General features: G+C 38.8%; 2 protein-coding genes across 2 annotated transcripts in view; both read right to left on the bottom strand.

Moving 5' to 3' along the window:
• LOC121373490 (protein FAM124A-like) overlaps positions 1 to 21,142 on the bottom strand; it is a 96,749-nt gene extending 75,607 nt beyond the window's left edge. Inside the window, exon 1 of the mRNA XM_041500162.1 lies at positions 20,097 to 21,142. Within this exon, the coding sequence (XP_041356096.1) occupies positions 20,097 to 20,176 (80 nt within the window). The 5' untranslated portion in view covers positions 20,177 to 21,142. The remainder of the gene's footprint in view (positions 1 to 20,096) is intronic.
• A 3,742-nt stretch (positions 21,143 to 24,884) lies between these two features.
• LOC121375548 (receptor-type guanylate cyclase gcy-28-like) lies at positions 24,885 to 27,906 on the bottom strand. The gene is made up of 3 exons (XM_041503092.1): positions 27,761 to 27,906; positions 27,285 to 27,451; positions 24,885 to 25,037 (listed from the first exon to the last, which is right to left on the bottom strand). Exons 1-3 carry the CDS (start codon positions 27,879 to 27,881, stop codon positions 24,885 to 24,887), a joined length of 441 nt encoding a protein of 146 aa, XP_041359026.1. The 5' UTR covers positions 27,882 to 27,906.

Raw genomic sequence — 27,906 nt, 5'->3', positions numbered from 1 at the left:
GCTGGTTTGATTTAACAGCACCATCAATCTAATTAAAATTAGCTCCACTATCATTTATATCAGATACATACAACTTCACTTGAAATAATATCTGATATTTACAAATTTTAAAAACATATATGAGCTGTCACACGCGAAAACGTACAACTTAGCATGACGTCAGAAACCCGAGTAAACGCGGCTGTTTGCGTTGTTTGTTTTGAAGAATTTAGAAGATGACATCTTCTTTACATGAAGATCAGTTTGAAGTAAACATTGGTTACTATTTTGTATTTTGTACCTGAGAACATTGGTTGAGATCGTTAGCGATACCATCAGTACTTTGATACATATTTACAAGCTTAGGGAGAAGTCCTATATATATTATGATAAAGTATCACACGTTTTTATAACTTCTGATTACATCCCACAAAAAGTTAGCAATTCACGACGACCTTTGCAACCCGGATCCTAACTTGATGTTTGGGAATTTATGAATATTGTATATAACTTCAAACGGGCCCAGCTGAGGGGGGTGGGGGGTCGAATCCTTCAGCAAAACGGAACTCATCAGACGCAAGCGACCGTTCTTGCGGAGCCGTAGACGGGGGGTGCATTTGGGGGGGGGTGTCCCATATTATAGTATATATATATATATATATATTATTTATATAACCCCCTTGATGAGATGACGCCGGTTACACTCGAGAATAATCACTGAGCAACTTTTGTTGCAAAATATACGTTAAGTTGCATTAAGTTGTGATATGCATGTAAAATGGCCTCCCACCCCCCCACAAGAAACCGGGTTTTCAGTGTACCAATGTATTTATAATAAATGATACATGACATACATATCCCACAAAACAGGATAGCATTCGACGACGTCCTTTGATGGATCATTGGTTGGGACGGGAAATAATCAAACCTCACTGAGGAGGAGATCCTTCATAATAAAGAGACGTTCTTCCTACGTTAGTCATTTGGGGACCAGACTACTGTAATCCTGTTTTTTTTGTAGCTACTCTAATCTGTTATAAATAAAACTTACATCTTTCTTAGGTTAAATAATCTTGCTTCGAATTTAAATAGCTGTATATGCAATACAGTTACATTTCTGACCATTCTCAGGAGGGACGTCGGAGGGAGGACAATAGCCCCACTTTTATAAACTCGGTTTAAAATATGGCTTTTGATCCCCCACCCCCCCCCCCCCTACCAACTAGACTGTGTCCCTCCACTACAGATTGTGCCCCTCCCCTCCCCTCCCCTCCCCCAACTCCAGATATCGTTCCTACGGGCCTGATTCTAATTTTGTATATACCATAGCTCAAATTTCATATGTATCATTTAATTTTATTCCAAATACCGAACAAAATTTTAAATAACTTGACGAAAAGAAATCCCGACAAGAATCCTGAATGTATTTATCTGTATAATGCTTTATAAATATTTAAATCATGTTAAATACAATAAATATCTGCATACATACACGCGCGCACACATTAATATTATTTCAGCCTATAGCCGATATTTATTGCGTACGAATCCGAACCGATGGTTTGTCGGGCGTTAACAACCAAATATTTTTTACTTCGTGATAAGCAATAATTCACAAATGTCTCCAATAAGTCTTGTTGGATGTCGACAGAATTTTCGGGTTCCCTACTTATAGAATAATTAATCATGGAGATATTCACATTCCTATTGCGTGGCCTCCCATTGTCTATGCCCTCCAACTTGTTCACAGGTCTGTTTTTGCGAGATCTCGTGTGAGTTCGCGGTTTGCGTCCTCAAGTTACCCCGCAACGGGCACATGCGCAGTGGAATGTGAAAGAGGTCTATTACTATTACCTGTGGATCTAACAGCACCCCGTTGGAGCTCATGTCCAGTTGAAGTTTCATTCGACCAATTAAAACCTTACTTGCAAAATCATGCCAGTGATTTGAAAAGTATTTGAAAACATTCGGGATTATGTCGAGGGTATACGAAATGATTCGGGTGAATCACGAAATATGCCGGTAAACTAATTTCAATATACAATGTTATATAAAATTCGTTTCAAGACAAAAAAAAAAAAAAAAAAAAAAAAAACAACCCGTGATGGTATAGTCATAAAATCTTTTTATACTAGTATACAATCCAGAGTTTATTACTACACTTTTCCTCCTGTTCGCCTATTGCATAAATCGTCTCGCCCGATATTTTTAGAATTTGTATGCTCCCGAATAACGCTATAAGAGGCGAACTGTAATCGATATTTAAATTGCTATTTATAGATGAAATGTTACCTGGACATGAGAGTCCACGCAATGCTGTTAGATCTACTGGTAGACCAGTAGAGCTAATTTTAATCAAATTGCAGAACCATAAACTATTAGTATGTCAATTCGACAGCAAGAAGGGAAATAAACCCTACAATCTCGGCAAGTCTAATCCCTCGGGGTGATGTTTGAATACGCAGTGGAAACCACTCCGTGGGCCACTCGTGAAGTCATTAATGACGTAATCGAAGTGATTGAATTATTTACCCCAGATCTACATCGACTGGTAATGGGCACTCGACGTTTATTAATGCTATAAAGGGATACTGTAGTTGCGTAACAATGTAGCAATCCTGGTTACGTTGGAACGACGACATGTTCTTTGTTTGATAAACGTGTTGTATCCACAAACTTATCTTCGAAAACAAGATGAAATAAAAGATTATAACAAAGTTTATCGATTGGTCGATTGGTGTTTATCGCTGTTATATATTATGTTGATATAGCTATTGCAAAAAGTGATTTAAAAAAAAAAATCCAAGGAAGCAAGGCCCGAACCCACTTCCACCAGAAACGTTGCTCGCCACTGTCTAGACCCCCTCCCCCCCCCCACCCCCATTAATTCCCTAAACACGCGCCTGGTTTTTAATATTTTTCTTTGTTTTTGTGGATGTTTATTTTAGGGGTGGGGGGTTCCGTTTGGTTAAACCTCCATTTCAACATATTTTCGTGCTTATATCCAATTAAGGTTCAAGCACGCTATCCTGGACACACACACACACACACACACACACACACACACATACACACACACACACACACACACACAAACACACACACACACACTTCAGCTTCTGGGCTGTCTGTCCAGGACAGTGAGTTAGTTGTTAGTTGTTTATTGTTAGTGAGAGAGAAGTGGGTGTAGTGGTCTTACATCTACCCATTGAGTCGTTAAAACTCGCTCTGGGTGGGAGCCGGTACCGAGCAGCGAACCCTGTACCTGCCAGCCTTTTGTCCTATGGCTTAACCACGACGCCACCGAGGCCGGTTTCGGTTGAACCGATATAGATGTTGTAAGTCATAAAATTGTGTGTCATATATCTTATCCATATGGTGTCCATTCATGTTAGCTTCTTTGAATTTGTATTTATTTATGATAATTCTGAGAAAACTAATGAATTCATACTCTGACCATCAGCCCATATGTCCAATAAATGTGACAGCTAACAAGTTCAAATTCGTATACTTAACAGAACATACTAGTGAGTAGAGTGAACTGTCACACACGAGAGATATGACAGGTGACATGTTTAACAAACAGTGTGTTTTCAATAAATCATGACCAAGTCTTTGTACCCGTGTCCGAGTTTGACGTTTAGTACGACACGCAATATTGTACTAAACTAGCGATGCATTCCGTGTAATTTGCTAACTTGAACCGGTAACGAACCGATTCGTTCTTTGAACCTTGTTTATTGTTTGGGGACATCGACAAATGACTACAGATATTTTTTTGGCGGGTTTGTATAATTTGCTAAATAGCTGTCCTGTTTTGTTAAGATGGGATGCACTTATTGCTCGGAACACCTCAGGTATTGTGATGGAATCGTCAAGTCAGGCGTATAATTGTTAGGTGAATCTCTTATCTCCGCCTGGCTCCAGGTACAAACCACTACGCTTTAATCGAGGCTGGGGTGAAAGGAAACGGATACTTATTAAGGGCGAACCCTTGAGGGTGTGGAGTGCAAGATTTGTGCACTCTCTACACACGAACGCGCTCATTTTGGTTTAAAGACAAAGGCTGGTAAATTTAAAATGAAGATACGTACTTCAATAACGTTGCAGCTCTGTCATTTCTTGTCAAAAGCATCATAATGCCCTTTAAACAAATATTATATATGCCCTTGAGTTCCACACACAGACACGCAAGCACAGGCACGCACGTTGCCTTTAAGTCATCTTTTATCTCCTGTCTTTGTGCATCTGTCTGTCCATCTCTCTCACACACAGTTTCTCTCTCTTTCTATCTTTTTCTCTCTCTCTCCATCTATCTGTCTACCAGTATCTCTCTCTCTCTCTCTCTCTCTCTCTCTCTCTCTCTCTCTCTCTCTCTCTCTCTCTCTCTCTCTGCGTCTCTGTGCGTCGCTCTCTCTCTCTGTCTTTCTGTCTCTGTCTCTCTCTCTCTCTCTCTCTCCCTCCAATCAAACTTCGGTTTGGTTTTACTGTATTAAATTTTATAAAATCATACATACATACGTACAGTACATACATACATACATACATACATACATACATACATACATACATACGCACACACATACATACATACATGCATACATACAGTGGAATCCCCCCCCCCCCCCCAAATATGGGTTGCTCCCCCTTATAACTCCTTCTACTGGCTACATCAATGCCTCCAATCCTTTCACTGTTGTGTTATAGGATCTAATATAGATAAACATAGTAAAAAAAAAAAAAAAAAAAAATTAAAACCACACAAACCGCTAAAACGGCAAATTTCAATCGTAACCGCAGACGCAGTAAAATTTGTCATAGAGTGTGGTTAAGTTCGAATTATGTTCTATTTTCGAACTAGCCTAAGGCGACAACAAAACAAAAACGAATGGTCTTCCCAGGAGAGAAGCACCAACCTTTGATGAATGTAAAAAAGAAAAAATGTATATATTAATTATTATTAATTGAGGCGTAAACCGAACGTTCCGGTGGGAAACCTGTCAACAGTTTCAATTACACTAAAGCACTCCATCTCGTGTTGGTGTCTTAGGGCTCATACAGACAGGATGTGGCGCGTGCGTGCGGTTTGGCTAAAACAATTAAAATCGAATATACATTAGTTTGAATGAGAGCGTCTAGACTGGATGCGTGCGATGCGTGCGCCTCCAAAACGCAATGCGGCCAGCCTGAATGAAATAACTGTAAACGGTGTGCAATGTGTTTGCCCAAAACATATGCCGCAGACACATCAGACACAAATGCCCTACCGCACACACGCGCCGCATCCAATCTGCACTGGTTGCGAACCCAGTACCAACCAGCCTCCAGTCCGGTGACTTTACCATTACACCACCGAGGCTGATGTCAATGTTTTAGTTTTTAATCTGCACCGGCTGCCCTGGGCGACTGCCGTCCTGTCAGTACTTACAACCAATCAATAGAGACGTCAGGTTGACATAATGACCACCCTAATTATCCAATCATCTAGCATGTTGTATATGACTTTGTCAGACTGTTCTTGTTGCCCGGACGTTCCACAGTTCCCTGTTATTATATGACAGGTTAAAGGCAGTGAATATTTTAACTCACATTTATATTAACCCCCATTGTCCTGCTGTTTAACAAAACAACTGGCACCGACATTTCACCGACTTTATTTTTGACAATACAACTAGTGCATATCTCTGCCCGTCTGTCTGTCTGTCTGCCCGTCTGTCTGTCTGCTTGTCTCTGTTTACTTTCTCTCTGTTTCTTTCTTTTTCTCTATATATTTGTTTCACGCTTTATTTCACGTTCACTCTCTTTCTCTCACTGTATCTCGCTATTTTGTCCCAGTTCCCCTTCTGTCTCTATCGTTCAGCCTCTCTCTCTCTCTCTCGCACTCGTTCTCTTTTTTTCACTCTCTATCTGTCTCACACTCATTCACTCACTCACTACACCACACTCTCACTTACTCTCTCTCTCTCTCTCTCTCTCTCTCTCTCTCTCTCTCTCTCTCTCTCTCTCTCTCTCTCTCCCTCCCTCCCCCTCTCTCTCTCTCCCTCCCATCCCCTCCCTCTCTCTCCCTCCCTCTTTCTCCCTCCCTCTTTCTCTCTCTCTCTCTCTCTCTCTCTCTCTCTCTCTCTCTCTCTCTCTCTCTCTCTCTCTCTCTCTCTCGTTTAAAATTAGAACTAAAATACTAATATGGATTGGTCGCAGAATCAAATCTCCTCAGTTGATCCATTGTCTAATTAGGTGTGTGTGTGTGGGTGGGTGGGTGGTTTCTGTGTGTGTGTGGGGGGGGGGGGGGGGTCTGTCCCAACCAGTTCCCTACGACTGGTATATCAGAGGTCGTTGTATGTTGAGGGGGTGCATATAAAAGAGTGCTTACTGCTACTGGACTTTACATCAGAATTATCAAATGTTTGACATCCGATAGCTCAAGATTAATATTAGTGTGCTCTAGGTAGTGGTGTCGTTAAACAAAGTAAACTGATCTTTGATATATGCGCATTCCCACAAACATGTAAGTACGTTCCTCGGACTTTGATATTAGTAAACAAGCCACGAAGCACTGGTATGGACCAGAGTCGAAGCGAAATTTAAAGTATTTCACCTATCGATTTACGTCCAAATGATTGATTCCAAGCAGATCTTTATTAATCATTAAGTCCCGGAAGTGGCGCGCGCGCAACTTGATTATTAGATAGGTGATTTGGCGTTAAAGAAAGTCGCCAGGATATAATTACCGTATAAACCAGGCGACCCTGGTATACAGACTCAAACATTGCATGACATTCCAGTGATATTGGAATCGACCGGGATATATTATCAGGCGTTGATTTAAGGGGCGATGTTGGGGTGCGATCCCTTTCCAAATTATTAATGCCAATGTCTTGTATTTTGCAACCCCCTAGGGGAGACGGGGAAATTGACCTGGGGAAAATAAATGTACACATCATCGCGGGGGCCCCTAAAGCGCAAGTCACGTGGCACGTGCTACAGTGCTACTAGGATAAACCAGCTCTGCCCTCCCTCCCCCCACCAAAAAACAAACAAAAAACAAACCCACCAAAAAACAAACAAAGATCCCCAATAACCCCAAAACAAAAAAATACCACCACCCTGGTATGTAGCAAATTAATACAATAAATTTATTTTGGGGAATGTAGTATTTTGGTTGGTTTGGTATTTCAGGAGAAGATTGACACAACCGTAACACGTGATCAGGGTCGTAAAGTTAACTATGCTTTGAACAACTGGGCCCTGGTTTTTGAGGATATGTAAAGGAATAGATTACTATATTATTCGCTAGCCCGACGCCCGATGGGCTAGTGGCTTTTTTTCCTCTTTTTTTTAAATACACACAGAAAAAAACACCTTTAGCTCACAATGTTTTTCCTCCACTGACGTACGTTTGATAAATGTTACTCTAACATTGGTCATCGCATGCTATCAACAAATCAATAAAACTGTCTTTCGAACAAATACATTTTTAACTTTCCAAAAAAACGAAGAGCTGTAGTTGAGAATGTATTGAAGCGTTGTTAAACAGATACTCGTTTCCTTGAACTGCCGGTTGCACAGTGTCAGTGTTTCAAACAACACGTTCATGCAGAGAAACATAGCAGTCCTTTGAGCCTTTTTTCTTTTCCCGTGGAACAGGACCCGCATGATAGTCGTAGTTCGCAAAGAGGTTATACTTGTGGTGATCAATGTTCAAGATAAACTCCGATCACGTGACCGGTGTCTAGTTGTCGTCATACACGGTGTGTTTAGAAATCTGACACTGTTTTGCGCATGTCTGTGGGAGAAAACTGCCTACGAATGACCCCATGATGCTCTTTTTATGGTAAGAGTTCAAAATTTGTTTTGTTTAACAACACTACTAGAGCACACTGATTTATCAATCATTGGCTATTGGATGGCACACATCTGCTAATTCCGACATAATTATAGTCTTAGAGAGGAAACCCGCTACATTTTTTGCATTGGTAGCAAGGAATATTTTATATGCTCCATCCCACAGGAAGGATAGCACATATCACTGTATTTGATATACCAGACGTGTGGTGCATCGGCTGGATCGAAAAATAGCTCAATAGGCCCACCGACGGGGATCGATCCTAGACCGACCGCGCATCAGATGAGCGCTTTACGACAGGGCTATGTCCTGCCCATACAAATCAAAATGAAAGCGATTTCATAAAATACTGATGTTGACACACCCATGTATTAAAAATACAACAACATTGAGCTGTTTTTGGTGCTGCGTCTATTCACTGTCATATAATACACTTGTGTGTTTTTATGAGCTGAAATGAATAAACTGTTCAGTTGGTTTTTGTGTGTGTGCTCACTTTAGCGGTCCGTGTTGATCGCTATAACCAGCCGATAACAATTTAGAACGGTTTAATTACGACTTTGGTAACACAGGACATGGTGATAATACTGCGTTGAAAGATCACAGCAGAATGTCAAATGTGTGACCAAAATGATTATAAGATAAGGTCTAACAGGGGCGGATCCAGGATCTTGTAAGGGGGTGTTAGAAAATTCTGAAAAGGGCAATATTGGGTTTGTCGATAGTAAATGAGACAAGCTCCCAATAGATCTGTTGGAGGGGGGGGGGGGGGGGGAGGGGAAGAGACTTATGTTTCTGTAGTTTTCATAAACGCATGAAAAAACCCACTGAGCAAAATATTGCGTGTATTACGGGTCAAAAGTCATCTGTGATCATAACTTATATTAAATATTATATGACACTAACAAAGACAACAGAAGAAGTCTACAGGCTGTTAATTAATTTTACTGAATATATGTTATGAGCGGTCGAAGGCCAATACGCCTATTACAATAAATCATCATGCAATTATGTAACCAATACCGGGAATACTATGTAAGGTTCAGAGATCGCCACACAATGTTAAAACATTAAACAGAAGTTTTCAACGAAAATGTGTGTATATATATACTAGGCAAGTCTCTGCAAGTCCATAGGAACTCGAGAACAAAAATTTAGGTTTCATATTCTATGAAAATAAAGATACAAATCTGGCTTATGCCCCACTGAGCTATTTCTCATTCCAGCCACTGCACCACGACTGGTATACCAAAGGCCGTGGTATGTGCTATCCTGTCTGTGGGATGGTGCATATAAAAGATTCCTTGCTACTAATGGAAAAATGTAGCGGGTTTCCTCTCTATGACTGTGTCAAAATTGATCATATGTTTGACATCCAATAGCTGATGATTAATACATAAATGTGCTCTAGTAGTGTCGTTAAACAAATTTCTTCTTTTTTCGTTTGGTTCCTGAGATTATAGCGGTATAGGGAGTCTAGCTTCAAATTACTGTATGTTGACAAAGTAGGTAAATTACTATTTTATTCAATGTCTGCCACAGATGGTCGTATCCATTATATAAACTGACTCACTGCCCATGTGATACACCTGTAACAACTACAGGGACGGGGATGCATCCAGAAATTTTTGGCAGCGTTTCATGTCTGATGGGATTGTGGACAATTTGCACAATTTAATCAAAATTGTGATTTTTTGTTAAGGCCACTGAATAATGCAATGCACATTTGTTAAATCGATTTATTACAATAGACATAATTGTAACGGTATTTACTCTTCAAATTGGGAAGTTTCAGTGCCATTTGCTTTTGGGATGTGTCCTATGTTCGGTACCACAGAAAGTCTAGATAAATCCCTGCAGAGTCCATGTCTTGGTGAAATGTGTTCGAGAAAACTTTGAAAATGTGGTACAAGTTCTTACACGTTGGTCCATCGGAACAGCAGGCTGATTAAAGACCCTGCCTTCGTGCCCATGCTGGACCCAAAATGATATGACATGTATCCCATTCGCTCAGGTACCCCTACCTTAAATTATAAGACAACTTAGTTTGTTTTATTTAACGACGCCACTAGAGCACATTGATTTTTAATCTTATCATCGGCTATTGGACGTCAAACATATGGTCATTCTGACACTGTTTTTAGAGGAAACCCGCTGTCGCCACATAGGCTACTCTTCTTTACGACAGGCAGCAAGGGATCTTTTATTTGCGCTTCCCACAGGCAGGATAGCACAAACCATGGCCTTTGTTGAACCAGTTATGGATCACTGGTCGGTGCAAGTGGTTTACACCTACCCATTGAGCCTTGCGGAGCACTCACTCAGGGTTTGGAGTCGGTATCTGGATTAAAAATCCCATGCCTCGACTGGGATCCGAACCCAGTACCTACCAGCCTGTAGACCGATGACCTGCCACGACGCCACCGATGCCGGTTTATAAGACAAATGCAATGTGTAGTAAGACTGGATGTTGTGTGGGAAATTTACAAACCAGGAAACCAAAAAGCCATATTATGTAAGAGAAAGTTGTGGTTCTGGTGAAATATTGCGTAGTTCGGATGTTTCTAAACTGAAACAGCTTTCTCCTGGTGAATTACAACAAAATAGACCTCTCTACTTTGTTACCATGTATTTTGGAAGCTATACTATTTCTCACCACTTTCTAAGTAAGTGTACCAAGAACACAATAATGCCATTGTATGCTTCTGTTTTCTTCTTGGCAATCACCAACTTAAAATTACGTTTGAAGACACGGATACAGATATTCTTGTTCTAGCTATTTCACGAATGAAAGTTGAGTAAACTGTTTTCAGTGACATTCCAGTGCATTTCTTCTCACTCTGTTCTCCCTCCCCAGTAGAGACTGTGAGCCCCCCCCCCCCCCCCACCGACACACACACACACACACGATTATATCCCCTCCAGATGTCGTTTCTGCGGGCCTGCTCTCAGCAGTATGTTAAAAACATAAAATAAAAAATTAAATTGCCGCTATTAAAAACCAACCACTAAAAAAAAGATAAAAATTCATGCGATCATTTCGAAAATAGCCTCTAAACAAAACGCATTTAGCGTCAAGGCAAAATCACGTGACTTGCTTCAGGATTGTACGATAAATAAGCAAAAAGAGCGAAATGAACATGAAATGTATTTCTGTTTTGCTAAGAATGTTATTAACGCTCTAGAACACCCATTTGAACCTTTATACACACACTGCTTACTGTCAATGAAGTCTAAGGCCTCCACTTAACCTTACTGGGCAAACAGGAAGTGGCTATCTGGGAGCCGAGAGTAGCGGCCATTGCACTTGGGGTGGCGCAATCACACAATAATTTAAGCCCGATTGTTTTTAAGTGAAAACGTGAGTTTCGATGAGACTATAGCAATGTTATTGGCTTGGTATTAACCCAAAGTGGGGTCAGGCTATACTGTGTTTGAAGACTAGGATATTTGAGTTAATGTCTTAAAATATCAGCGAATTTTTGTGTTGAGTTTTCGACCACGTGTCCACACAAACAAAAACAATATGGACATTGTGGTCAAGCAGGATTTTGGATGGGGACATCGTCCATATAAGGAAATAAAACACGTGCTATCAATTTACTGCCAATGTTGCTTCTGTAGGGTGACTTTTGAATCTTGCAACATGGCCGCTAATGGGTATGCAACGTGAAGAAAAGAATTATTTGTTATTGATGATTAACCTTTGTATTTTTTTAAAAATTTTAGGGAATGTTATAATTAAAATTTGTTTTGTTTAACGACACAACTAGAGCACGTTGATTTATTAATCAGCGGCTAAATTGGATGTCAAATATTTGATAATTCTATCATAGTCTTAAAGAGGAAACCCGCTACATTGATCTTTTATAACCTTCATCACACAGACAGTATAGCAGATACCACTGCTTTTTGTATACCAGTGCACTGGCTGGAGCGAAAAATGTTCAACCGCGCATCAGGCAAGCTCATTACCATTGGACTACGTCCCGTCCAGGAAGGATGCACGATTTTTCTAGAATGTGTGCAACGCTTGAGAAATTGGATAGCCGTCCAGTATAAAACCCTGGCTACGTTAATGCTTACGCACCCTCATCTCCGACTTCAACGGTCTTGATGACTAAACTTTGAAAGAAACAAACACTTGTCTAGATTCACTTATCACACGTAGAAAGTATTGTAACAGTACAGCACAGTACTTAGTTAGCAGTTGCCAATAAGATAGTAGATCTGTAGACATTTTACATTTATACACATTTAAAATAAGCATGATTATAAATGTCAAAAAGCGATTCTGTCAGCACATTTCTGAAGTTAAAGTATATTAAGAAGCATGTACGTAGTATCGCTTTGACGTCTATAAGCATATTAAAACGTCATAGCATTGTTGACGTCACATCAAAGAGATATGTTGGCGCTTTTATCGTAACGTTTCCGGCACTTTTCGTAGCTTAACGGAAAATGTCGAAATATCATTGAAGTGTGTACGTGGGTGATCTGGAAGGTGTACGTGGAATGAGACTACTATCGTGTTATAGAGAGCAATCATAGATACGCCACTGGCTCGAACATCATTTCAATGTTTCAGGGCGGATCTTCTGTCAGCAATCCCCTCCTACTTGTACGCGGTGTCCGAGGAGGTTTCCGGACCCTCTCGACACTCCCACCCTTTGGATCCGCGCCTGCAATATCATGATATAACGCGAAAAAAAATCTCAAAATACACATCCTCAATTATCACTAATCTTCAGACTCAGAGTGTTTCGATAACATCTAAAAGACTGCTTTGTGGCTGCACGATTATTATCCAATCAAATATCTCGTATCATTCGCTTGCCACTCTACCCGGCTTTCTCCACTTAACAACGGTTACCAGTGGCCAGTTTCCGGCATCTTAGCCACTCAGACGTTATCTTCCTGACTCTGATACTCTAGATAATAACTGATGTGATCTGTTTGTCTGTCATAGCTCGAACCTTGAGAGGGTAATCTTATTCCTGGCAGCGATGCGAGATAATCAGACATAATAGAAACGCTAATCTAAACACAAACAAGGGCACAGGTCAAAGTCAAGGATAAGAAAAACAAACACATCATGTTAGTTTGGTAAGCAAGTGGTGGGTTTCTAACTTTCATATCTATAGCGTATCGGGAAGGAAAAGGAAGGAAGGGAATGGTTTATTTAACGACGCACTCAACACATTTTATTTACGGTTATATGGCGTCGGAGCGTATTGGGAGTTAACTTTTCCGGTAAAGCATTCAACCGAGGCGCTTTAGTTGTAGGATGATCTGGATCGAACCTCCTCGGAGGACCATTGCATTATTTTTTGGGGGTCGCCGCAACCATATCAAATGTGTTGAGTGTGTCTTTAAATAAAACATTTCCTTCCTTCCTTCCTTCCGCGACCATATATTAAAGGCCATGGTATGTGTTGTCCTGTCTGTGTGGCAGAGCATATTATAAAATATATCTAGCTGCTAGTGGGGACATGTAGCTGGTTTCATCTGAAGATCTACATGTCAGAATAGTTAGTAAATGTTTAACATCTAATTGCTGATAATTAATCGTTGTGCTCTAGTAAGTTCATATAACAATTTCAAATAACAAATTTAACATTTATATATTATTTCTGAACTACATTCAGTGTTTTTCTTTCTTTCATTCTTTTAACGAAGACCTCATTTTCTAATTCGGACTATATTATGCAAGCAAGTTCACTTATGTAGTATTTTAATAACACAATCTGCTAAAGGTACTTATTATTGTTTATAGATAACAACTGTGTATTTGGTATGACTGTATAATGAGATAAAAAAAAAAAGTGTAAATGTAACAAAACCACTAGAGCATATTGATCATCGGCTTTATATATATATATATATATATATATACCTAGCGCAAAAGTATACCATGGTATGCAACCATAATATATCGTTTAATGGGATTATTATTTTTAAATCAAGGAAGGACTCATTATTGGCATGCTATCAAGGTCCTCGTAAGTTTTCGGAAATATTTACGGAAACGATGATCATGATTCTGTGTTGACTTTGGCATTCCCACATTAAATATGTTTCACATACAAGGTCTACTGGATAAATACGTGAAGTTGGCTTTTTGGGTTTTTTCAAAAGCAAGTAAACCTCTTTGAGATAAGTAGTCTAGGCTGGCCAGCCGTATCAAGGTTCAAGTTTACTTGGCGATTGAGCACTCGTGTACATTATTAGCCACTTGAAGCCGTGCATTGAGATAAAGTTGTGTGAACTCACAGTGCAAGGTTGACTTTAATAGCACAAGGAAATACGATTCAAGAATGTTCTTACAAAATTCGTCAAGTGCAAAATTGTGGGAAAGGGAAATGACCACGTACATTGCTTGTTTGAACTACTGTGCAAAATTACATACTGTGTGGGAATAATAGTTAAGAGTTAAAGCTTGTTTTGTTTAACGACACTACTAGAGCACATTCATTTATTAATCACCATATGTCTGACGCCATATAACCGTAAGTACATTGTGTTGAGTGCGTCGTTAAATAAAACATTTCCTTCCTTCCTTCATTTATTAATCAGGGGCCATTGGATGTCACACATTTTGTCATTTAAACATAGTTTATAGTCTTAGAAGAAACTCCCTACATTTTTCCATTAGTAGCAATGTTCCTTTTATATGCATTTTCCAATAGATAAGACTGAAGATATCATATACTTTGATATACCAGTCGTGGTGCACTGGTGAGAACGGGAAAAAACAGTCAGATAATCGGTCCACTGAGGTGATTCGATCCTACAACGCTAGCGCCTCAAGCGAGCGCTCTACCAACTGAGCTAGATACCGCCCCCGTGCAAAAAATAATTATGGTTTTTAATTAATTCTAAAATCACGTGGCTTTTTGTCTTTCTTGATGATTAACCATTTTGTTTTGGTACTATTCTGTTCTGTTCAAACACAACCACACACACACACACACACACACACACACACACACACACACCCTACCCCAATGTGCTGTTTCTCGTCGTGGTACAGGTGTCACAAAGTTAAAGTTTGTTTTGTTTAACGACACCACTAGAGCACATTGATTTATTAATCATCGATAATTGGATGTCAAACATTTGGTGATTCTGACATATAGTCTTAGAGAGGAGACTTGCTACATTTTTCCATTAGTAGCAAGGGATTTTTTATATATATACACCATCTCACAGACAGGATAGTACATACGACGGCCTTTGATATACCAGTCGTAGTACACTGGCTGGAGTGAGAAACAGACCAACGAGCCCACCGACGGGGGCCGATCCCAGACCGACCGCGCATCAAGCGAACGCTTTACCACTGGGCTACGTCTCTCCCCCGTAAGGCAATGTAAAATAATGTAACGTAACGTAACGTAACGTAACGTAACGTAGCGTAACGTAACGTTTGTTCCACCAAATAACTCAAACTTAAATGGTGAAAAACCTGACAGTGACTCATCAGAGCAGTCATTATAATGTAAAAACGCACTTTGACTACCTTATGCAGAGATACGATTTTAAAAATGTTAAATTTTGTTTGTTTATTTAGATTTTTTTTTTTTGGTCGTTCAAATTAGCCGAAAACCTCCAATATCACTGCTATTGATCCTGTAATTAGCCACGTGCTATAAACAAAATTAGACAATGGCGGGAATCGCCCCCTGTCATTAGTGACCATGTGCGTGGGTTTTCAACACGTGTCGCTTTTGTGTTGGGAGATTTGCATCAGAACGGTCCGGGACGAGTGATAAGCGGGTCGCTTTGTCTGAAAATCGATGACGAAAATACACAACGTGAAATGCGAATCTATGCCGTGATTGTCTCGTCTTCATCCCAGACACGTGTGGCTAATAGACACAATTGCGATATTATTTCTGGTTTATTATTAAGGATATGGTAGTTAGCAGTTTTGAAAAAAAAACACCAAAAAAACCCAACTCAACCTATTAGACGTCGGAAGATGACAGCTATATTAATTTTAAATTTATTTTCAACTGTCGGGGTGGAGGCAAGGGATTATCCTCAGATTTTGGGGCAAGTGCCTTTTGCGACCCCTGCCCCCCCCCCCCCTCCCCCCAATTCCCAGCGCTGCACCCCGGTTTCGACGCCTATGAATATTGCGAGCGTCGACCGTGTCTTTCGCTTAACGAAATACATCGAAGTCAGCGTTACGTATTCGTTATATCTGATGCACGTTCAGGAGGTCGAGCGCTCGCGAACTGCTTGACTGGTCTCTAGCTTATTCTATCCTTTCGCATACATTTGACGTTAAATGTAAAAACCAGTTTAGCGAGCGACCGCTAGCGTTCGGTCTCGTGAACATGTCTTAGCCAGCCGCTTTTCGCTAACTAGTTGTTTATTGTATTTTGACGACTTCATTAGAGCACATTGATTTATTAATCATCGGCTATTGGGTGTCAAACATTGACATTTGGTAATTTTGACTCATAGTCATAGGCGGTGGGAGTGTGCAGGTGCGTGTGAAAGAATTTTAGCAGGAAGGGGCTGAGACTATGGCGATCGAATTTCATAGAGGATCGAAACATGCTACCCTAGAAAATATATTTAAAAAAAAAAAAAAAAATGTGCTTGGCTTGAACAGTAAGGGGTTTCGACCTCAAAACCCACCACTGCACAGTGCACACGCACCCGGGGTAGATGGGGGGGGGGGGGTACCCATAACTAAAACTGTCTCCTTAGAACCGTGTCTGTACGGATAGACAAAACTAGACCTTTAATTGTAGCAGAAAGGCGAAAGTGGATTGCTAAAATAAATGAAATGTAAAAGTGGAATGCTAAAATAAATGAAATGTAAAAGTGGATTACTTAAACGAAATGTAAAAGTGGATTTCTAAAACAAATGAAATGTAAAAGTGGAATGCTAAAATAAATGAAATGTAAATGTGGATTACTAAAACAAATGAAATGTAAAAGTGGATTACTAAAATAAATTAACTGTACAAGTGGAATACTAAAATAAACAATGCTCATTAACTATTAATGCCCGTTATCCATGACGTGAGCGACGTGGCTGTAACCGATAAGACGAAACACAGCCACAGCTGGTTGGCCCCGCGGCAGTGTTCGCTATAATTTGACATAACCATCCATAATTGATACGATCATTACCATCGCATCGAATGAGTGCGGGACTGTCGCACGCATAACATATTAATTTGTACACCCGGATTTTGTATCAACATGTGACAAAATATAGATTTTTCTGTTGCTACGGATGATGACATAAATTATGTACTACCTATAAAATAAACCAGACTACTCTTAAAATTAGCTTTTAATTAATTTTAACTTGATTTTCGTGCCGTTAAAACAGTATGGTATATTTCGATACAGCATGATACGTTTTGGTACACTATGGTCTGATTCGGTACAATAAGGTATGTTTCGGTATATTCAGAAAGAAATGTTTTATTTAACGACGCACTCAACACATTTTATTTACGATTATATGGCGTCAGACATATGGTTAAGGACCTCATAGATTTTGAGAGTAAACCCGCTGTCGCCACTTCATGGGCTACTATTACCGATTAGCAGCAAGGGATCTTTTATTTGCGCTTCCCACAGGCAGGATAGCACAAACCATGGCCTTTGTTGAACCAGTTATGGATCACTGGTCGGTGCAAGTGGTTTACACCTACCCATTGAACCTTGCGGAGCACTCACTTGGGGTTTGGAGTCGGTATCTGGATTAAAAATCCCATGCCTCGACTGGGATCCGAACCCAGTACCTACCAGCCTGTTGACCGATGGCCTAACCACGACGCCACCGAGGCCGGTACCGGTATATTCAAGACAGGATGATACGCTTTCAGTACAGTTTGTTGCATTTCGGTACATTATGGTACGTTTCGGTAGTACAATATGGTGAACGCAGTCTCTTGTTTTTTTTTTATCTGTGTCCTGAATCGGTTATTTGTTTATTTCGAAGATTACGGTTAGTGGTAGTTTTAGAAAGAAAAAAAAACTTTCTGGAGTACCGTATATTCTCGCATATATAACGTGCGGAACACGTGTCCTGGTGGGTTCGCGACACAATGAAATTGGTAGCAGGTCGTTTCGCCCTTATTACTAGTTCACCAGAGTCATTTTGAACAGGGTCGATTCGTACCTCTAACCGAGTCGTTTCGCCCTATGTTTCGATTCGCCCTAATTCTTATTTTGTTAATAAAGTACATCTATTCATTGATTTGACCTACATTCATTGATTTTTAGATGTGTCACACACTGCGCTCTACATTGCGTTTTTATAATTTTGTTATTTACTCAAGCCATATACACGAAATACGTACAGGCATTAGACTCACGCTGCATACTACTGATGTGCTGTGGTTTCTTATTAAATATACTACATACCCAGCTGAGGTTCAAAAGCCGAGTAAGGTATGTTGATTTCGCCTAGCTTCAGCTGACAGAAAGTAAACAGCTGATAAGGCATTAATATCCAAAGACAGAAAATTACTTAATATTTGGTATTGAATAAACAGAAGAAAAACAGACTTCAAAACTACAAGCCCAGTGGTACAGCGCTCGCTCGATGCGCGATCGGTGTGGGATCGATCCCCGTCGGCTGGGCTATTTCTCGTTCCAGCCCGTGCACCACAACTGGTATATTAAAGGCCGTGATATGTGCTATCCTGTCTGTGGGATGGTGCATATAAAAGATCCCTTGCTGCTAATCGAAAAAGAGTAGCCCATGAAGTGGCGACAGCGGGTTTCCTCTCTCAATATCTGTGTGGTCTTTAACCATATGTCTGACGCCATATAACCGTAAATAAAATGTGTTGAGTGCGTCGTTAAATAAAACGTTTCTTTCATTCAAAACTACAATAAAGATATTTATTTGGGGGGCAACACGACTCGGTACGAATAAGACTTAGGGCGAACCAATCCTGGGTGAATAGGACTAAGGGCGAAACAACGCAGAGTTCGACATGGTTTTAGGGCGAAACGACCCGGAATCATGACATTAACACCACGAATAGTGCTTTGACACCCGTTATGTGTTAACGTGTTGCTATAATCACTTCGGGATCCTAGTTTCGTCAGCATTAACACGTGTTAAGCGTTCACGTAAACCACTATGTTATTCGTGTTTAGAAAAAAATAAGGCTATAGTTAATCTAACGTCATTTTGAAAGTGCTAAAACTAAAACCAGTGTTTAACTCGCGAGTAAAGACCTAACACGTTAATCATTTGGAAATAAGGTTAGGGTTTCAACTGTAAATGCGACCAGTGTTAATTCATGGAATAACCTTCTTTAAAAAAAAAAAAAAAAAAAACGTTTTGCATGCATGTTGTATATCGTTGCCATGTTAAAATCTGCAGGCGTTTTGAAAACCAATGTTAAACATTTAAAGGTAGACCTACTATTCTTAGTTTGTAGCCAATTTAAAAGGTTTTCGGCAAATAAAATATTTTTACATTATTAAAATTACAATTGACTTACATTGTCTTGCTTAGAATATGAATATCTCTATAACAGTGCATTTCAGGACATCGTAATGTCCAGTAGTGTCTCAGTAAAAGAATTTCGTAAGTACGAATTTATTATTTCCTTCAATGGCCAAATGAAATTTGAAATAATTCGGCCAAAGGTCATTCCAAAAATTATATTTATCCTTATAATGTTTTATATTTAAAACATTGAGGTAAGACAGAATTTATTTTTAAAAACCCAAATACATATACAAAAAGCAAGATGTGTTTCCTTTGTTGGGGGGGGGGGGGGGGCGGAAGTATTACAAGGGTTGAAAATGTGTTTTGCGAGGTGAGTGGGGGGGGGGGGGGCGGAATATTTCATAACCTTTTCATCAATACCTGTGTGGGTTTATTTCTAAATTTCTCCATAACAAAAGTTTTATTCTAATGAAACTGACTGAATTTTATACAGGTATTGCTCCAACGCACAAACTCACTCACTCTCTCTCTCTCTCTCTCTCTCTCTCTCTCTCTCTCTCTCTCTCTATATATATATATATATATATATATATATATATATATATACACGTATCTCACACACACACACACACACACATACACACACACACACGTGCGCGCGCGCCACACGCAAACAAACACACACAAACACAAATTCGTTTTTAAAACTAACCATTCCTTTTTTTCCCCTCCACACCACTTCCACCCCCACCCCCCACCCCCCACCCACCCCAAGACTTTCTCTGGATCAGCCCCACTTGTATTAAACGTTTAATTAAATCGTCTTACCTGTAATCCCAGAACGGATACGATTTCTGACAGCCACTGTGTTTTTTCTCGCCGTAATTTCTCTGCACGTACGTCTCCATTATTCTCCCAGTGTTCCGTAATCGTCTTTCGGTAATACTTTATAACTTAATCCGATATCGCCAATAGTCGTATCATGTATGACACGTCCAGCTAGTTAATAATATTTATATCACACCGTGAAACGCGATACACAAAAACACTCCGCTTGAAAAGATCGCCGCTGTTTTGTCATCATCGTTACATGAGCGTAAACAACGAAAATTGTTGTTTGAGAAAATAAACTCCTACAAATATCTGTTCAAAATACGAAGCTAAGGTGTCTTTGAACAAAAGAGCTGATATATTCACGGTTTGATTGTAAAAACAAAGTGTTAGGTTTCATCGTATTTTTTGCAATCACATTCTTTGTACTACCGAAGTGTCATTAAAAAAAAATCTGTTTAATTTCTGTTCACAATACAAAACCACGAGTCTCTCAAAACAAAAACCTCCGATATATTCACAGATAATTATTGTTGGGTTATTCAAAGGTTATTTATATATATTTATTTGTATATATATATATATATATATATATTTTTTTTTTTATCGCAAACTTCGTTTGTAATATTAAAGTGTCATTAAATTTACCTAATCACATACATTGTAACAGAGGAAATAAATGATCGAACAAAAATATATTCCTCAAATTTAGGCCGTACAGTACTACAGTTAATAGTTCATACAGCTTAAATTTCAAATGATCAGCTGATTAACTGTTATATCTTACTTTTCAACCAATCTTTCGAAGTTATGTTCCAATGAATAACAGAATACATATTTTGTTAACCACATAAAATATCCGCAGGCGAATTATCTGAGAAAGGCGTTGATAAACTCTTAATCCAAAACATTCGAATAATTAAAATATATGTCCATACAGCATGCAAGCTGGAACTGTCAACACAATGTATATCCGGAATGGAATAGTTTGTCAGTAACTGTTTAGTAACTGTTGACCAGGTGAAAACCCACACAGGTAAAGCGTCGCACACTCTCTCTGTCAACGATCGTCGTTTCAAAGCCTTGGTTTATTGACGTAGTGGAGCTATCAGCGTAACCCGAATACTGCAGCTCGACAATCGATAACGATTAAGCGTGTCAACCAAGGGGAACTACTCTACGTCTAAATAGTTCGTTAAAGCGTAGTGCGTAAAAAGCAAAAAAAGGTAAATTAAAAGGCTATGCATATTTTTTTTGTTTGTTGTATATTATTATTATTATATACATGGGAAAGCATACACGATTTCTTTAAAAACTAAAACTATAAACTGCATAAAATATAAACTGCATATGTTTATTTTTAGACGATGTATTGATACGAGTACAAGTAGACAGAAGTAGGATTTGGCTGTGAGCCACGACATGATAGATTTATGTTTATATGACACACATGTATTAAAGGGGTCTATTAAAGGTGTATAACGGTGGATTCCCGCCAATCCATTTTTTTAATATATATATTTTAAACAATATATAAATATTATAATTTGGACAAAATGCTTATAAAAATTACAACTAAAATAGTATAATTTTTGTTGAAGTACTCTCTCTCTCTCTCTCTTTCTCTCTCTCTAAGATGGAGAGAGAGAGAGAGAGAGAGAGAGAGAGAGAGAGAGAGAGAGAGAGAGAGAGAGAGAGAAAGAAAGAAGAGAGAGAGAGGAGGGAGGGAAAGAGAGAGGGGGAGTGGAATGGAGAGAGGGGGGGGGGCAGACAGACAGATACAGTTATTCACAGACAAATAACATATAAAGACAAAAAAAGAGAGAAAAGAAAGAAAGAATAGAGCGAAGACAGCACAATAAATCTAAAGTGTATGTTTGTTGTTGTGGTTTCGGCAAATCACGTCTACACACATCAAATGAAGGTATTAGCTTTGTCTGCCAATCAGGCGGCAAGACCTGCGCACTAATCCGTCGTAATGGATTTAAAGAGGACACCCGTCGCGCTGTGCTTCTCGCAACATTCAGACTCAAGTGCGACCCGGGGGTTACATCTTAATACACCAGTCTCGTTCCAGCTCTTACGACTGTTCGCTCAAACCGCTTTGTGAGATTAAATTCACGCAGTTGGCCGTCTGGCACACTTTGTAGTATAGTATAATCGGGTAAATACAGGTCTAAGTAATAATTCTTCTTTTCTTCTGGGTTGCTCTGTTGTCCGACTCTCTCTTTTGCTTCGTCTCTGTCTTTCTCTTTTTTGGCTCATACTCACCCTTTCTTTCTCTCTGTCTTCTCTCTCTCTCTCTCTCTCTCTCTCTCTCTGTCTCTGTGTGTGTGTGTGTGTGTGTCTCTCTCTCTCTCTCTCTCTCTCTCTCTCTCTCTCTCTCTCTCTCTCTCTCTCTCTCTCTCTCTCTCTCTCTCCCCGGCTTATCTTTTTCTATTCTGAAAACACACATATAACATACACTCGCTCGTGTCTCTCTGTCTCTGTCCCTCCCTCAGTCAGTCTCTCTTTCCCTCCCCGTCCCTCTCTCTTTCTTTCTTCACCCCCCCCCCCCACCCCTTCTCTCTCTCTGTCTCTCATTTCGGAACACATTAAATGAATATATATATATTATCGAATCCCGTCGGTGGACCTATTCTGTAATTGGGGGTTTTCTGCATGACAACCAGTGCCCCTCGACTGGTATATCAAAGACTGCGGTATCTGTAGTTCTGTGTGTGGAAAAGTACTATCAATGGAAAAATATTGTTAACAAATAAGAAACAAGAGGGTTTTTTTATACACTGATCTTTATTTTATCAATATATTAATAGACAGTACAAATCAAATTTACAAAGCTCACCAAGACCATACAATGCTCGTCAGTATAAATACAATATAAAGTTCGGCAATACGATACAAAGCTCACCAGTACAATACAAAGTTCAGCAATACAATACAAAGCCCATCAGTACAATACAAAGCTCAGTGGCACAATACAAAGCTCGGCAATACAATACAAAGCCCATCAGTACAATACAAAGCTCGACAGTACAATACAAAGCGTAGAATTCATCAATACAACAAAGCTCATCAGTACAGTACAAATCCACCAGTAAACAGGGGTGATATACATAAGATATATACAGTATGTGAGTTGAAAATACAGTGATATACTGAATAAAGTACTTTTTTGAAAAGTCACTCAGTACAATACAAATACCATCAGTACAATACAAAGACCATAGCATACTAGTATATACATACAGGTAAGCGGGTGATATCCATAAGATATATTATGGCAGTTGAAAATACATTGATATACTGAATAAAGTACTTTTTGGACAAATTGCTGTAAGTATATATTTTGAGGCAACACCATCATTGACAAATAAATAAAATATTATAACTTTATCGCAGAATTGACAGGAAAATAGTAAATTAAACATTATAATGAAACCTAAATATATAGTAAGATTTAATTCTTCAGTGACTGAGCGACAAACCCTATTATTACAATACTGTGTATACATAAGGTACATAATTGCATACGAGTTGAAAACAGACCCACAGAAATATTATCCTCCCCCACTCCCATGACAGATATCGTCCCTACGGGCCTGAAAAATACAGTTATATACTTATACAGACATTAAATAACAATTAGAAATGTTACACTAAATTATTTGTAAACATAATTAAATACATCTATTATTTACAATTATTAAAAATGTTAATATGCACTTTTAATGTTAAAGCATTACTTAAGGGTCATCATAATAATATTACGGACGTTAAAATAACGTCTGAACCTAATTTACCGGCCTCGGTGGTGTCATAGTTAAGCCATCGGACTACAGACTGGTAGGTACAGGGCTCGCAGCCCGGTACCGGCTCCAACCCAAAGCGAGTTCTTGGGGGCTCAATGAATAGGCGTAAGACCACTACACACGTCTTCTCTCTCACTAACCAACTAACAACTAACCCACTGTCCTAGACTGACAGCCTAGATAGCTGAGGTGTGTGTGTCCAGGACAGTGTGCTTGAACCTTAATTGGATATAAGCATGAAAATAAGTTGAAATGAAATGAAATGTGTGCCCAGGACAGCATGCTTGAACCTTAATTGGATATAAGCACGAAAATAATTTGAAATGAAAATGAAATGAGCCTAATTTCCTTCCATTGCTGGGTCAGCTCAAGGTTAATTATCAATTTCTTATTAAAATTACGCCATCACACGTCTGTGAAAACGCCTAAATACAAAGATACTGAGTTTAGCTAACACTTAAAGAGGCTGCCACTAAGAAAGAAGGTCGAAGGAAACGTTATCTATCTTTGTATTTATAGGATAGGTAGAGTTATCTCCCTTCAACAATCAGGCCTGAGCTAGCCCAGAATATACCTCTCTAGTCTGTATTTCAATGTCAAGAGGGTTTTTTCCCATCATAATTTATACATTTTGGGCAAGAGAATATCGAAATATCTTCTAAAATTACTAATCTGTGATAGTTTTATTTTTATGAAAGCAATAGTTGCTTTTCTTTTAAAGCGTTTATTATTATTATTTATTTATTTTGTATACAGGTTAGTAATAAAAAATGAGGGTTAGGCTTAGGGGTATAAAAACAGGCTAGCCCACGTTAACCCCGTGTATAGTTTGGCGGGGGGTATATTTTGGGCTGTTACACCGGCCTCGGTGATGTCGTGGTTAAGCCATCGGACATAGGGCTGGTAGGTACAGGGTTCGCAGACTGGTACCGGCTCCCATCCAGATAGCTCCTTCCAATAATATTCACATCTTTTATTCAGTGTCGACAATCACATCGTCATCGTTGTTACTGGGTAATGGACCACGATTGGACGAGTCATTCGAAAACGACATTTCTGTTGTCGGGCTGGTCAGCCAGAAAGTTCGTGTTCGGCCCCTCAGTGATGTCATGAGGTTGAGATTATGCTGCAATGTGTAATATACTAGTATTCAAATTAATTTATGTTCCACCATAATGTATCTCGGACAAGTAGTCCCTATTAAAAGTTGAAACCTAAGGCAATGGACAAATATTTTCCACTTTTTAATGAGAACAGATTAATACAAAAGCAAAACGAATGTGAGACTCATAATAGTCATTGCAGCATTATTCCTCAATAAGTCTAAATATATACTGATGGAAAGAAATAAGGGAACACATTGAATTGTAGACCAAATTGAATTCACTACCAGCGTAATAATGTCTGTATTTCATACCAAGTTGTAATGTGGGATTGAATGTCTGTAGTGTTGAATGAGCTGCCTATATGTTCCCAGTCAACTTCTGACAATATGAACTGATTTTTGATGCAGTCATTATTTCTTGTTGCTATCTGTGTGATCCTTTATTTCTTTCCATCAGTATATGTCATTTCTTTTATTAAAAGAATATATCTAGTAATATTGTGGATGATACAACTACATGCATTACCCTTAAAACTCTTAGAGAGACATTCCTAGTAATATTGTGGATGATATAACTACATGCATTACCCTTAAAACTCTTAAAGAGACATTCCTGAGTTTGCTGCATTGTAAGATGTTTCCGACTAATAAAAATAGTTCTACGATTAAACTTACATATTAAATATATTTTCTTGTTTAGAATGTCAGTGTCTGTATATTCAGTGTGTTTCTGGTCGTCTTAATATTTGTAAGGAGCCCAAACTGGATTCTGTTTTCAAATAATTTCGTAAGTTTTAGGAAATAAAATATAAAATTTAACCTAGTAAACATATTAGAACGATCAAAAACACGTTTAATATACAGCCACTAATATTTTATGCAGAAAAATATATTTGATATGTAATTACAATCGTTAAAAAGTCTCTGTTAGTCGATAACATCTTTAAAATTTGCAGCAAACTCAGGAATGTCCCTTTAAGTTACATTAAAAGAATAGCTACAAGCCTAAGTGGTATGGGTTCTGAGATATTGGTACCAATAGTGTTTTGCATGGTGGCCATCTTGGAAATCCATGATGGCGACCATAACGTATCTTCAACAAGTGGTCCGTTTTAAAAGTTGAAATCTAAAGTAATGGTGAAATATTACTGGTAGTAAGGATCTGTTGACTACCTGCAAAGTAACTATGGGGTTTTCATACTTTTGTATTAGTTTTGTCAATATGACTTTCTGTCGTTTGTTACAAATGCAATCTTTTTCAAAACAAGTTAACAATGACCCCTTTAATTACTCACAGGGTGTCTGTTATTCACATTCTAGGCAGTTGAGTTGAAATATTCTAAAATATCAGTGAAATAAAAGTGTTATCAGTCACTCTAAAATGTGTTATCGTCACTGTAGAAAGTGTTATCTTCACTGTAAGAAAGCCGGAATATTTTGCTGTTGGCATTTTAAAAATAAAGGTAAATTGCCAAAGGTTATATAATAAATAGAAAATTTCATGCTTTTTGTCAAATATGATTTATATCTCATCTCGTGAAGTTTGCAATCATATCACAAGCACGACGAGTGAGATATGATTGCAAACTTTACTCGATGAGATGTAAATCATATTTGACAAAAAAAACATGAAATATCCTCTTTATATCCTACTGATTTATTAACTACAGGCATAGGGCTATTCAAAAAACACCATGAGAATTTGACCGCCCAGGTGAAAAAAAAGTTTAAATTTTGGGGTCTGGCCCATGGACTAAATAAGCTAAATGTCCAGTTCGGGAACCAGTCACAGTAGCTTGCAAACGTTTAGCGAACAATGGCTCACTGAACGTACCTTGGTTCTCAGGCAGAATAACAAAGCCTCTGTAGGTAGCGCTAAACCAAATAACATCCGCCTGGGTCAAAGTTCGAGGTGTAACCTTTAATAGAGCAGTTAATACAACTAGTCCTGCGATTGGTCATAAATATGACAGTGTTCGATGTCAGAAAATAATAATGTTATATGGGCAATAAATGTATGGATTTTTATTTCATCTAGTAGCTCTGTGTTAAGTAGCCTTGTGTTTGAGATACCTGTGTTTGGGGTACCTGTAAAACTAAATACTAAGTTTTGTGAGAAACTGGGTGTTGTAAATACTTCAGGTTATATCGAAAATGAGCATGAAAGGTTCCACTTTCTTAAGTACTTAACTTTGTAGGGAGGGTTGGAGTGTTCATATCTATGGGACATAATTTTATTGATATATTGCACATAGTATTTTGAATTACATACGATAACGTTGTTGCCACTTGGATTTTGTTTGGTATAGTAGAACCCCATGTTACGTAGTCAGCACCACTTACCATGATGTTTCGGTCAACTCTCTCCTCAAGCAGGAATTCTTCAGCATCAGCCACAATGTCATGCGTCATCTCGCTGACATGAATCCTAGCAGCTACAAAGATATTTTCAAGAGTGTTAAATTCATTATTCATCATTACTACAGTGTTGGCTCCAGGTTGTCCAAGATAGGTGTTTTAGGAAAGAAGACTGTTCAGGTTAAAATATTCACTGTCCAAATATCTAATTTTTTCTGTTTGTTAGGATTTTGTTTGGTTTTTTTGTTTGTGGTTTCTCCTTTTTTTTCAATATAACATTTATAACATAAAATACTGATTTAGACCACTACTAACATGGTGGGTTGGGGCAAGGAACTCGGGTACAGTAGACCAAACAGTTTTGCACGATAGTTATAGGTACTTACGTTTTCCAAAAGCCTCCATTTTGGCTGCAACCGAGACCGTCTCACCCAAGAGAATATATCTGGGAATTCGACTTCCAATCACTGATGTGACTATTGGTCCTGAAAACAAGAAAACAATCATAAATATCGCTGGCGTGGATCTAGGG

The sequence above is a fragment of the Gigantopelta aegis genome, chromosome 1, assembly GCF_016097555.1.
Source record: "Gigantopelta aegis isolate Gae_Host chromosome 1, Gae_host_genome, whole genome shotgun sequence".
Classification (NCBI taxonomy): Eukaryota; Metazoa; Mollusca; class Gastropoda; order Neomphalida; family Peltospiridae; genus Gigantopelta; species Gigantopelta aegis.
Note: the sequence above shows the minus strand (reverse complement) of the source record. Positions and strands in the feature narration are given on the sequence as shown.

Bases quoted from the DNA above. Each gene is read 5' to 3' on its own strand.
- LOC121375548 (XM_041503092.1), bottom strand. From the start codon at position 27,881: ATGATTGTTTTCTTGTTTTCAGGACCAATAGTCACATCAGTGATTGGA. The intron at 27,452-27,760 runs GTAAGTACCTAT...ATATCTTTGTAG, and splicing joins AATGGAGGCTTTTGGAAAAC to CTGCTAGGATTCATGTCAGC. The intron at 25,038-27,284 runs GTAATTCAAAAT...TACACATTGCAG, and splicing joins TGGCAACAACGTTATCGTAT to CATAATCTCAACCTCATGAC.